Source organism: Pelobates fuscus, chromosome 4, assembly GCF_036172605.1.
Source record: "Pelobates fuscus isolate aPelFus1 chromosome 4, aPelFus1.pri, whole genome shotgun sequence".
NCBI classification, from domain to species: domain Eukaryota; kingdom Metazoa; phylum Chordata; class Amphibia; order Anura; family Pelobatidae; genus Pelobates; species Pelobates fuscus.
The window spans coordinates 72,214,352-72,228,313 of record NC_086320.1 but is presented as its reverse complement, the minus strand read 5'-3'; the positions used below and the strand labels follow the sequence as shown (position 1 = coordinate 72,228,313).

General features: G+C 39.6%; 1 protein-coding gene across 1 annotated transcript; it reads left to right on the top strand.

Moving 5' to 3' along the window:
- The first annotated feature begins 2,647 nt into the window (after positions 1-2,647).
- LOC134608471 (myelin P2 protein-like) lies at positions 2,648-11,477 on the top strand. Its single transcript, XM_063451298.1, has 4 exons — positions 2,648-2,771; positions 7,782-7,954; positions 9,836-9,937; positions 11,234-11,477. The coding sequence occupies exons 1-4, from the start codon at positions 2,699-2,701 to the stop codon at positions 11,288-11,290; spliced, it is 405 nt and encodes a 134-aa protein (XP_063307368.1). The 5' UTR covers positions 2,648-2,698; the 3' UTR covers positions 11,291-11,477.
- Positions 11,478-13,962: the final 2,485 nt, after the last annotated feature.

Here is a 13,962-nt window from a genome sequence, read left to right as displayed (position 1 = left end):
CTACTGAGAGCATGTCAGCAGCACCCAGTCCAAGGCTCCCTGATTGAAGCCTCGGTCATTGAGCTAAGGTTCTGGGACAGAGAGTTTTGCACTTGAATAAAGACTATTTAACCACTTTAGGTAAGCCGCTGCTTGGGACCTCTTCACACCATAACAACCTCATGCTGATAAAGCTTTTATGGTGCCCAGAGTGGTCATTTTACTGATAGGAGCTATATTAACACACATTGTTGCAAACTTTTCCACTGAAGTTCCCCACCACCCTTTCATGTAAACTGTATTATCTGCCAATGCAAAGTTGGTAAAACTCAGGCAATCAGACATAGAACAATAACTATAATGGATCTTTGAGCATTGTGAAAAATTCAAATGGTACTCTTGCAACCTCTTTAATAATATCTCACCTATTTACCAAAAACCATTTGCGGTGCAGCACCTGAAATTGTTTTCTATTGCTTCCCTACATATAATTAAGTTGTGATAAATTAGTTTTAATCTAGGTTTTCTTAGTATAGGAATTCATGATGCCATTGAGACTGTCCCAAGTAGTTAATAAACAAAAACGTTAAAGAAAAATATAAATTTCATTTAAACATCATGTAGGCCCTTTTTTATACCTCTTTGCTAATGCTGACTCCATAGACATGGAATGTGTGTAATGCTCACTATGAATGTGCTGTGTTCTAGTGAAAGTAGGGTAGCAGTCATCAATACAAAATACACCAGCTGGTCAGGATCTAAGCATTTCTTCAACTCTGTTCCAATGGGGAAACTAACAAAACCCGAGCCACTATTGAGCTTTGAGGACTGGGCTTGAAACTTTGCTTAGGGTTCACCAAATCCGCCATTAGGAAAGTTCTGCCCTGAAGTATATAGAATTCATATGCTGCAGGATTCCCTATCTTCTGCTGGTCAACCATTTGTAAAAGTAATGTGTACAGAAAACATGGAGAGTTAGGTAACCCTACGTGGAAGCAGTGGTTCCCAATCCCAACACAGCCCTCAAAAAACACAGTCCTTGACTTATAGTGTACCTCGATGACCAACATGGAGACAGTGAGGTATTTAAATGCTGATATTCCTAGTACCTCTATACCTAATAACTTACTTTTATGCTGTGCATGAAGAACACTTCTGGGTCCAAGTTCTAAAAGTAAATCAATCATCAGCAACATTTCATTGGTTTCCATGGTGATTGGCGCAGTTTGCAAACTCTGATTGCCTGTTGTGATTAGTTCCTTGGAAACAGCAGCTTGATTACTGGAGCCAGCTGTGTGCATTCCTTAGATCGTCATACAAACAGGTCACTTACATCCTATAATATTGCTCATGCCCGTTATTTCTTACTTAGAGTATCCACAAAGCCTGTACCCAAAATGGTAATGGAGGTGGGTACTGTCTCTGGCGACCTAGATAAGTAGTTAAATTGTTCTAAAATGGGTTGACTACTTACAATGGGGGGGTTGTCACGACACTCACAGAACTATAACCACTACAGTGCACAGCGGTGGTCATGGTGTTTGGAGTGTTCCTTTAAATTACACACCAAACAAAAAAAAATATTTCTGTGTACTTTTGTAAAATACGTAGCTACCATAGATTTATTATAAACTTTATTATGTCTTCCATACATTGACTCATTGTAACATACTATTAAAAACACAATTTCATGAAACAATTTCTAACCTTTTTATTGTTACCATAAAACTATTTTGCAATACCTAAACACTTTCACTGATTTTGGAGGCGTTAAACATCACAGAGGTATCTACTTCACAAATATTTTATAAAACATCTTAAATTGGTGTTTCTGTGAATTCGAGTGAAGTAAGCAGAGTTAATGAAGCCACAAGAATTTATGGGGCAAAAGTCACTAGAATAAGGAGAACATTCATAACTGCATTTCACACATTTTCGCAACAGTTCCACTGTGTATTTGACAATCTGTGTGACTAGCATATACTGCACGTGATAGCCAATTTAATTAACTCTTAAGTGCCATTCGCCTGCACTGAAATTTTTCAAATGAATATTTTTTCCCTAGTTTGGAAACTGGACTGAAACATCAGGATTAATCACATCCGATGCCCAGGTACCCATACCATTGCCCCATGCCAGTGTGTTCAGTTTAAGTGCAAACCTGCACCGATTATTTTAAGCACATCCCTGCAGCTGTTGTCAGTGCTGCTGTTAGTTTTACAGGGATGGGACAGGAGGAGCACATTTCTAAAATTACATCAAATGCATAAATCAAAATACAAATAAAATCTGTTGCATTATTTAGAGATAATAAATAGTGTGCTAGAACTTCCTCCCTTTTTTCAGCCGGGTATCACCCAATCCAATAGATAGATGTTTCTCCCAGGCTGAGCTAATCACTATCAATGCCAATGTCATATGCTAGAGAATCCACCAACAGAGTCCAAAAATTAGCAATCTCATCGCTGGCAGCCAGCCAAGTCTGTATTTATATAAAAAAAAAAAAAAGAAAAAAAAAAGAGCTGAGCTTGCCCACTCCTGACAATGACAGTGGCTGCTGGGATAAGGGGTGGGGGGATGGACTTACCCCCTCCATCACCTGACGTCACATTTGGAATGTCTGGTCCAATGGAATGTTGCACTCTGCTTTATAAATGGACCGGTTCACAGGGCTCCCCAGTACCTCTACACACTCAGAGCATCTTACTGACAGGTCACCATGGTGGATCACTTCATTGGCACTTGGAAGCTGTGTGACAGCCAGGGCTTCGATGAGTACATGCAGAGCTTAGGTAAGGAGCAGCAGGGGGTTAATTTATTGTGTAATTAGGCAGTTTCTACTCCCCTGTGGCTGGTCCTAAATTGAGATTATAAGCAATCAGTGGAAAAATGTACAGTTTCTGTGGCTGGCTGAGCATCGTTAGATGTGTAGTCCACAGGGTTTGTTTTTTGATATTATATATCCTATATGCAGAGCTAAAAAAAAAAAAATCAATTAACACGTTTAACAGTGCTCACAGAAGATTCAACTTTAATTGTACACGTGTTGGATTATTTTTTTGTTGTTGTTGGTTTTTTTAATGCTCCATTCCTCTTCTGTGTGATCCAGGAAGCCTTATCTTGCCCATAAGGCATCACTTAACCTTCTGTTTCCACAGCTAACATTGTATCAATCATGACTTCCCGCTGTTGCTGCATTCCTCCAGTAGATAAGATGACCTGATTCGGGCTGAAAGTGGATTCTGATCTCATTCGAGCCATCATTGAATTAAACCTACTTTGTTTAACCTGGGAAGCTCGCTTGGATCAGGTTGAAATCCTGCTCAGGCACTGAAAGAGTTATATTTGTATCCTGTCTAGTTAATAGTAATCATCATGGGAGCACATGCAGAGGATCTAAGGCACCCCCTTTATCCCACACTAGCAGAGAGGCTGCGTCCATCCAAACTGAGAGCTTCATGTGGAGGTGTTTCCATTCAAATTTCTGGATCAGTTCCCCACCCTCTGAAACCTGATTGTTGTAGTGATGACTTTTTATTCCCCAAAATCTGAATCTTCTCCCCAACTCCAGTTGAGTGTTGCTGCATCACCCCCATCCCCACTCAAATATGAGTCGAGCTGTATTTGGTTCACAATTAAATTAGCATTTTCAATGATAGAAGTCTTAAAGTGCATGTGAATATTTCTTGCCTTTTGATGGGATTTAGAACTATATTTAAACTGAATATAAAGTGAGAATAATTTAAACTAACACTCCACTGCCTGAATAAAAAACACACATTAAAAAAAAAAATCACTATTTAATATACCCCAATCTAAAGCATTTAATAATGCATTTTTCATTGAGGGGGGAAAACTCAATTAACCAATACACCTCAATGAGATTTTTGCAAAGCAGGTGATCTAAGGACCTGTCTGACTCCTGAATTTGTATCTCCACTGAGCTAAACAAACCAGGAAGTGGCAGGAGGTGCTGTCCCATGGTGTAACAAGGTTAACTTTTAAAGTGACCGTTTGAGTTTCTATTGAAATCTGTAATTTTGTAAAATGAATGGTGAAAGGACCCATTCAGACACAAAGAATATAAGCAAGCTAAAGTGCTTTAGGGGTCTGGAGTGTTTGAAGTAGCCAAACTAAAGCATAACGTTAGATTGGCTACCTGGGCCTTCGAGGGACACTCCGACCTGTAAAGCACTTTAGCTCGCTGAGGGAATATTTCCAGTCTGGATATGTTATCTTAAATTCGAAAGTCACTTTGAATTCTGACAATTGCCACTTCAGAGAGAACCTCAAAGAGAAATACGGCCTTATGTTTGTGTTCATTAATGGATTATATTCACTCAAATAGAAAATATCAACAATTTTACTTGGGAATTAGAGCATTTTGGTCCAAATATCCAAATTGAGGGGAAGATGTATAAATGTATCATGATAGTGTTGGGGAAAAATACAGATTGGTTACTTTATTTAGGAAATTACTACAACTAAAATATGCTTAAATGAGTGGAGCGCTTCCGATCTCTTATCTGCTGTGTCTGCGTCTCTGTAGTCACATTCCTACAAAGGCTTACTAAATCCAGATCGCTGTATGCTCAGTCTGCCCACTGAAATGCTGAGTGGATTTATTTTATTTTATTTTTTGTCTTCTCCTCTTTATAGAGCATGATATTCCATCTGTTTAAGGTATTAACAGGTCACGGATGTTTATATTGGGTTTAGTAGGGCCAATGATATATTGTAGAAATTAATTGATGGCAATAATTTTATTTTTAATTAAATATACAGGGATTAATTTAGTGAACTTGAAAAACATGATTATTGTTAAGCTTGGACTAACAGTGGAAACTTCTCAAACTTTATATTCCAGTTTGGTTTAGTCACGTTTTGACAATGGGAACATGAGTGACTAGTGTAATGTTATTGACTAATAGTCTAATGTCCGGTGGGACTGTTCAGTTTGGCTGAAACACTTTTTTTTTTTTTTGTGTTTTTTCTCAATTTATTTTTGTTCGGCTTTGCTTAATGCCATTCATGAAATAATATTTGAGGAAACATTCAGATGAACCAAAAAGGGCAAAACAAAATTGGCCAACCAGTTGAATCCAAAATGCATAACGTAAAATAAATGCATAGAAATATAGTGTAAACATTTTCAGTACAGTACACTGATCAGTTTATTTTCATGCCGTTTCTCTCAAACCTACAGAGAAGAGTCAATAAGATGTTCTATCTATATAGAGTATATATCTTTAAATTTTTTTTTATATATTATGTTATAGTGTAATTATTCCCTTTATTTCTCGTTACACCACATCCAGAACCTTGACTATCGAATCCAGCTAACCTTTTATGGCCATTGTGCTACTAGCTTGCTCAGGTGTAAGTTTGCATGGTGCTATGGAGATATGGAATTTGCCTGAACTCACAATTTCTGCAAAATCCAAATGCTCTATTCTGAATACTAAATCTTGGTTTGGGTTTATAAATGGCTGCCCCAATAGATCAAGGGTAAGCTTAGAGAAACACTGAACTTGGATATTGGCTTATTTGTACTACTAAATACAGAGGCTTTAATACATGCATTTGAGTTGGCATTTTGTAGGATATTGCATGCAGTGTTTTCTTAGTTTGCAGTATTATGTATTTTTTTTTTTGTTTTGTTCTGTTTCTGAGGTTCAATTTTTTTTTTGTAAGATATTTGTAACAAAGTATCACTGCATGTGAGACAAGATGACAATATTGCTCAATAGTGTTCTATCTGCATGCACTTATTTCACCTGCAGTGTAAATGTGAAAATAAGATATTTTAGTGAATTTGTGTATATACTTTTTTTTATTTTGCACTTTTCAAAAAGTTGAATTTTAATATATGGCACTTTTGTTGTTGTTGTTGTTGTTGTTGTTGTTATTATTATTATTATTATTATTATTATTATTATTATTATTATTATTATTATTATTATTATTATTATTATTATTAGACCCAAGAAAGTTGTCAAGCTGTGACTTTTTTTTTTTTACTGCTTACATGGGATAACCATTAGTGGTTGGAGTGATTATGGTAGTTGGAGTGTTATTTTAAAACAAATGTGTATGTGTGGTCAAGTCTTTAGCAGTATGTAAATCTGTTTCAGCTTTCTGCTGGCTGTCAAAAGTAAAGACAAATAAGTCAATGGGACCTGCTGGAATACACCCAAAGCTATTAAAAGAGCTTAATGGTGTACTAGCAAAACCATTAACAGATTTATTTAACCAATCATTAACAGGAGTAGTCCCAGAAGATTGGAAGTAAGTGAATGTTGTGCCCATTCACAAGAAAGGTAATGGGGAGGAGTCGGGCAACTATAGGCCAGTAAGCCTTACTTCAGTAGTGGGGAAAGTGATGGCAACCATGTTAAAGGATAGGATTGTTAAACATCTAAAAACACATGGATTTCAAGATCAGAGACAAGGGGCTTACTTCAGGGAGATCATGCCAAACTAATCTTATTGATTTTTTTTTTTTTTTGATTGGGTAACTAAAATTATAGATCAGGGTGGTGCAGTAGACATTGCTTACCTAGATTTCAGTAAGGTTTTTGACACTGTTGCACATAGCAGGCTTATCAATAAACTGCAATCTTTGAGTTTGCATTCCAATATTGTTGAATGGGTAAGGCAGTGGCTGAGTGACAGGCAACATAGGGTTGTAGTCAATGGAGTATATTCGAAGCATGGGCTTGTCACCAGTGGGGTACCTCAGGGATCTGTACTTGGACCCATTCTCTTTAATATTTTTATTAGTGATATTGCAGAAAGTCTTGATGGTAAGGTATGTCTTTTTGCTGATGATACGAAGATATGTAACAGGGTTGATGTTCCAGGAGGGATAAGGCAAATGATTTGGGTAAACTAGAAAAATGGTCAGAGTTGTGGCAACTGACATTTAATGTGGATCAGTGCAAGATAATTCATCTTGGGCAGAGTACAGAATATTTGATAGAGTCCTAACCTCAACATCTGAGGAAAGGGATTTAGGGGTGATTATTTCTGATGACTTAAAGGTAGGCAGACAATGTAATGGGGCAGCACGAAATGCTAGCAGAATGCTTGGTTGTATAGGGAGATGTATTAGCAGTAGAAAGAGGGAAGTGCTCATGCCATTGTACAGAACACTGGTGAGACCTCACTTGGAGTATTGTACGCAGTATTGGAGACCGTATCTTCAGAAGGATATTGATACTTTAGAGAGAGTTCAGAGAAGGGCTACTAAACTGGTTCATGGACTGCAGGATAAAACTTACCAGGAAAGGTTAAAGGATCTTAACATGTATAGCTTGGAGGAAAGACGAGACTGGGGGGATATGATAGAAACATTTTAAATACATAAAGGGAATCAACACAGTAAAGGAGGAGACTATATTTAAAAGAAGAGAAACTACCACAACAAGAGGACATAGTCTTATATTAGAGGGACAAAGGTTTAAAAATACCAGGAAGTATTACTTTACTGAGAGGGTAGTGGATGCATGGAATAGCCTTCCAGCTAAAGTGGTAGATGTTAACACAGTAAAGGAGTTTAAGCATGCGTGGGATAGGCATAAGGCTATCCTAACTATAAGATAAGGCCAGGGACTAATGAAAGTATTTAGAAAATTGGGCAGACTAGATGGGCCGAATGGTTCTTATCTGCCATCACATTCTATGTTTCTGTTAAATGGTCTCCACATTCGTTTCTCATCTGCAGAACAATCAGTCCAGACATTGTGTAAATTCACTTTATAAAATGCATGTTTGCATAAACCTCTATTCTTGTCTTGCAGGGGTTGGCTTTGCCACTAGGAAAGCCGGTGCTATGGCAAAGCCCAATGTAATTATAACAAAGAATGGTGATGAGATCTGCCTAAAGACCGAAAGCACCTTAAAAACGACTGAGATGAAATTCAGACTGGGGGAAGAATTTGATGAGACCACAGCAGATAACAGGAGAACAAAGGTAGGATATTTTCATTGGTTAAATATCACTGTCTCAGGGCTTAAAGTATGACAACAAATCTAACTTCACAAGAAAAGACAACTGCATTCATTCAGGGAACCACAGAGCAATTACCTGAACCATGCAAATCCCTTACATATAGCACATTGAAGAAGCTTCAGACACTTACTGGGTTTAAATGTAAGGCAGTCTTATTGGACATCACGTACACCGCAACATTTCGAGCTTAACATGTTGCTGTGTAATAAAATTAAAGTACTTCAATCTATAGCTTTCCTCCTGCTAATACAGTGCAAGTGAAGATCCCTTACTAACCAGAAATACTTTTACTCAGCAATCTGGTGTAAGTAGAGGTTTTTATTTAATTTTCTTTTTCCCTATCCCTTATGCCCAGCAGGGTATATGGGAAATGTAGTTGATCTCCATGCATAGGGTGGGTGTAATGGCTCATTACTCTGGAAGTGGTGATAATCTCTTTATGTGCAGCAAGTTCTGGTCTTCACCAATAACTCCAAATTCCTCTGTCTGTGCCTGGAGCTGCACCCTTTTGCAAGAGAGGGAAATGGGACATAAGTTTCCCTCAACAGAGCAGTGGTGTTGCCAGGCCGCACTAACCAATCACTACCACAGTCTAAATACTAAACTGGGCAGAGCAGTAAGATCAGATCAACTAAGACTAGGTGAAACTCTGTGCCAGCCCATCAAGCAAGTCCAATGCTAAAAACCTGCAGAGTCTGGCAGGCTGGAACGGCCCAGAATAAGGTATGCCAAAGTATCCACTTCATTGCACTCCTGTCCAAGAAGACAACTCCTTAATGTTATATGTCCACTAAAGGGCCCTCCACTCCCATTGTAAGTTTTTATAATGTAGTGTTTGTTTATTTTTGTAACCCCCCTCTTCTTTTATATATATTTTTTTAATATAGAACTAGTATCTTAGATGGCCATGCAGCACTAAATGCATGTAAAACCATACGGTCAGTGTTCCTTAGGAATATAAGAACTGCGTGTTATGTTCTGCTGTGTCTTGAATGCTCAACCAAGCATTGCAATTCAAGACTTGACAGCCACATGTGATTGCCACAGATCCTGGAGTCTTACTGTAAAAGTAAAACTCTTGTATTGTTTGAACATAGTTAACCTTGTTGTGACACTGCATTTTGCAGAAACATGTTTTGCTGTAAAAGCATATTCTAACAAATACGTAATGTTGGAAAACCTATAGATTCTACTTAACAGCCATTTTAGTTTTCTTGATCCAACAGGACATATGCCCTCCCTGAAAATTGTCTGCACTGTAGCGGCTGTTAACAAGGCTCAACTTACCTGCATCCAAGCTGCTGAAAATATTGCCAGCCCCCATTTAGGAAGCTTCTATAAATATCAGGAGTATTTTACTTTTTCGTTTTGTTCACTCAGCTAAGCTGCATTTCATGTATGATCAGTCACGCTCAACTGTCTGTAGGAATTTGTTATGCATATCCATACCTCCCAAGTGTCCTTGTTTAGGAGGGACATGTCTTTAAGCCCAAATTAATTTGTTCTGCTTTTCTATTCTGATGTCACTCTGAGTGTATAACTAAGCTCCACAGCAAATCTGACTCATGATCATCTTAGAAATCTGTCTGTAACGATGTGTTCTTGTTCTAAATTACGTTAGATGCATTTGTTTTTATTAGTAAGTTGCCTAAAATTAATCTCCACGCACCTGCCCCAGACACCCTTCCATCATACTAAATGTAGGAGTGATTTTATTCCAAGTTCAATATTTTTATTTTTCTAGGTGTTTAGGATATTAAAACCGGCAATTGTTGTTGATGTCTCTTAAGGTTAATTTTAAGTTGTAATTTTGTCTTTTCTTCCCCCCCCCCCCCCTTCCAGACACTTATCACTTGTGCTGATGGAGTACTAACTCAGGTGCAGAAATGGGATGGCAAAGAGACTACAATCCGAAGGGAGCTGAAAGATGGACAAATGGTGGTGGTGAGTGGCACCATATGTTGAAGAGTCGAGTGTTACTGGACCTACTCAATCTTTCTTACTCAAAATATAAATATAACCAAAATATGCTTAATCAGTGGTTGTGATTTGGTCGGCAGACTAACTCCTAGGCAGTGGCATACACACAACCCATGGGGCCCCGGAGGAAAAACTAATCCGTGGGGGGGCCCCCGCCGCGCGCTTACTCTGCGCGGGCTAGAGCCGCAACACATGGCGGCGGGCACCGGGTCGAAGGGCTGCGACCCCTGCAAGCGTGGTAAGTACGCCAGTGCATGCAGATACACATACACTTAAAGGACCACTACAGACACCCAGATCACATCAGCTCAATGAAGTGGTCTGGGTGCCAGGTCCCATCTAGTTTTAACCTAGCAGCTGAAAACATAGCAATGCTTTCCTATGGGCGGTTTGAATGCACGCGCGGCTCTTGTCTCGCATGCGCATTCGGAGCTGAGAGGCAGATCGGGGCTCAGATCCCCAGCGCCAAGGGAGTCCGGCGCTGGAGAAAGGTAAGTGCTTAAGACGCGCACGCAGTCACTGACAGACGCGCACGCAGTCACTGACACACACACTCTAACACTAACACACGTTTAAAAAAAATAAATAAAATTGGGAGAGCTGAGCAGATTCCCTGGGGTCCAATGGTGTTGCTGGGCGGGCTGGCTGGCGAGCGAGGGAGCACTCTCCTCGGAGTGCTTCCTGTTCAGCTCCCTTGTGCGCCGCGTACTGATGCAGGAGCCTGAAGATGACGTCATCTTCCAGCTCCAGTATCAGTGTGTGGTGCGAGGGAGCTGAACAGGAAGCACTCAGGGGAGAGTGCTCCCTCGCGCGCCCGCCAGACAGCCTGCCCGCCAGGTGACACCAGAGCCAGCCTCGGGGGGGTCCTGAGGTGGCTGGCTCCTGGGCCCCCCAGGAGAAGAGGCTGGCCACAGTGGCATACATACCGGGTTGCAGGTCGGCCGGGCCCCCTGGTGGGCCGGGCCCGACCCCTGCAACCCTGGTATGTATGCCACTGTTCCTAGGCCTCAAACACTTGCTGTAAATACACCTGCCTGTTCTCAGGCACAATTTAATTTTTTTAATTTTTTTTACAGCAAAAAATGTCCCTCTGACAAGCCATGAGAATGTATACATGTCTCAGTGGTGGTGTCTGTGGGCATGTGATCTGCTCCTGTGGGCTTTATCTCTAGTTCTGAGAAGTTAAAGTGAAAGGAACATTCTGATGCTCTGTGATTTTTGTGCCTTTTAATAAACTATTCTTCTTCTTCCTCCTTTCAGACCTGCACCATAGGAGATGTGAAGTGTGTCAGACTGTACGACAAGGTGAAGGCATAACATTCGGTCTCCAAACCAGATTGAAGCTACAGAAGAACAGCTCAGTTCAATGAGCCATGCTCAACTATTCTAATGCCAGCTTCAAATCCACTTTATTAATCTGATTTAATATGTGAAAATTTTATACTGAAGCAATGGTCATCCATCTAAATTGCTGTGAATCTGAAATAAAACTTTCACCCCCCAATTATGGTGTAAAATCTTATTCAATGGATGTCACTTGTTATAACCGACTCTTTGCCTAAAATAGATTCTTAATTTCGCCATACTTCTGATCTTGACAGCAGTATAACCCAAGTTGCATACAGAAAACTGCCTTCTATGGAATTACAGAATAATCTCTTCAAAGTTTGCGCCAAGTGTCCAAATTCACTGGGTACTATCTCATACAAATGGAATGCAATCAAAATGTGGTGTTCTCCTATGGAATATTCATTTAATAATTTCTTCCTTCTCTTCCCTCCCCCTCCCATCCAGTGCAAACGTGTGTGTGTGTGTGTGTGTGTGTGTGTGGGGAGGGGGGGTGCTTGTTACCCTGTGCAGTGTGTGTGTCATAGTGGGTGCTTGTTACCCTGTGCAGTCTTCACAACAAACTGGGATGAGATGCGCAGTACAAGGTATGGCTAGTATGCCTACAAGGTTGGGGGTGCTTGCAACTTCTGGCCTTGGGGACAAGAACACTTACCACCAAAATAACTCACTGCTCTACCCACTTTAAGTTGTGTGTGTGTGTGCCCACAACTCATGTAAAATGGATGCAGTTTAATCCATGCAATCCTGGTCCAACTACTTTACTGCACAGTACTGTCAATTGACCACCCAGCACACCTTCCGCTTTATTCAATCCATGCAGGAATGGTGCTGTGAGGCTACCAATCAAATCTCCTGTGCACTTGTAATTAGAAGTCCATGGTCTTGCTTTCCTTGCCAGCCATCCTCTGATACAGAACATTATTTTTGTTGCATAACTGTCACTTGGTCTCCCAAGGGAGCACCAGCTGGCCTGGATACAACACTATGCAAAAAAGCAATAAATGGGGTCAGATTTAACAAAATTATCATTGCCAGCTACCAGGTAATGTGTATGCAGCCTCTAAGGATTAAGTTCTCCACGGGTGGATACAGGCAGCACTATGTATGCATAGTTATAGTGCAATCCAAGTTCAATATGTGAGCTGTTTACTTATTATATCTGGCAATTCTTAGTTAAATGAATAACAGTAAACTTTAACTTTCAGGCCAAAATAATCAGATGGCAAAGCAGACTTACACACATATATGGATATAAGGAGGGAACACTAGGTGCAGTTCATGAGAATAGGGTGTTCAGATTTTTTTTTTTTTTGAGAGGCCTTTATAGGTAGGTTTTAGTCTAATCACTAACTATATTTCTCATAGGACCTGGTATTTTGTTCCTAAGCCATGTGAGGCATTTAAAAGAAGTATAACAGCGTGCATAACATTACAAATGTTTTTTTGTTTGTTTTTTTATTAATCTTTTGCATATAGTTACACAATAGTATGAACTTCACAGCTTGCGGTCCATAACTCCCGGTGGGAACTTAAATTCCTATTAATGGGTAGGTGCCTAGCAGGCCATATGGTGTTAATGAGCAAGTGGTCTGTGCTGGTTTGTGTATAATATAATGCCTGGCTTAATTTTACATAATAATGCAAATGAGACAAGGTGGGCACACTCGACTAAACGACAAGATAGCCCCAGGAAAAGTCTAAATAAGTAAATGCTGGGTGCTCACCCACATAAGGCTCTATCCCCTAAAGAACCCAAAATACATAACAATGTGAATAGAGTAAGGAGCACAACCATAAATCTTTATATATATATATATATATATATATATATATATATATATATATAAATGAAAAATCTTTATTAAATGGGTATATACTATAGGAATGTCTCTTTAAATTTTATCAACAGAGATACAAAGTCATACTATTGTAAACCATTTACCAAAAAAAATTCTGGATATATAAACGCACCGTGCGTGATATATAAATGAAAGGTATCATGCAGACAGACCACTGTAATGCTAGTATAATCAAAAACCCAAACATATAAAAAAAGGCAAAAAAAAAAACATACCAAGTTCAGTGAGAAGCAGGGACAGAGTCAATCAAAAAAAAAACCAACGTTTTGGCAAGAAGACTTTATCATGTTCCCTTGATAAAGGCTTCTTGCCGAAACGTTGTTTTTTTTTTATTTTTTATTGACTCTGTTCCTGCTTCTCACTGAACTTGGTATGTTTTTTTGCAATTTTTATATGTTTGGGTTTTTGATATTATGCATTATATTATGCACTGTGTACCCAGCAGTTCTTTCTGTTTATTTGTGGGATGGATAGATCTAGCTACTCATAACCACTACATCCTGTTGTAGTGGTTATGGTGCCAGGACTACCTTGGTGTTGTCCTAATGTAATTGTTCATATGGTTTTAGAATAGTTAAACATAACTGGGTCCCACCAGGTACCGGCAGCACCTGCTTCTGGTTTCTCCTTGCAGGCTGTGATTTAGCTCTGTGAAGACACCTGGTATCTCCTGCAGGAGAAGTCTCTGGTGTCTGGGGGACCCATGGGAATTGTCAAATCATGGTACCTTCCACTGGGAGGTCACCAAAGCACGCTTGGCTCCATAATGATTAAATCGGG

Excerpts from the sequence above, each read along its gene's own strand:
- LOC134608471 (XM_063451298.1), top strand. The coding sequence starts at position 2,699 with ATGGTGGATCACTTCATTGGCACTTGGAAGCTGTGTGACAGCCAGGGC. Across the intron at positions 2,772-7,781 it reads TGAGTACATGCAGAGCTTAG|GGGTTGGCTTTGCCACTAGG; the intron begins GTAAGGAGCAGC and ends CTTGTCTTGCAG. Across the intron at positions 9,938-11,233 it reads AAGATGGACAAATGGTGGTG|ACCTGCACCATAGGAGATGT; the intron begins GTGAGTGGCACC and ends TCCTCCTTTCAG.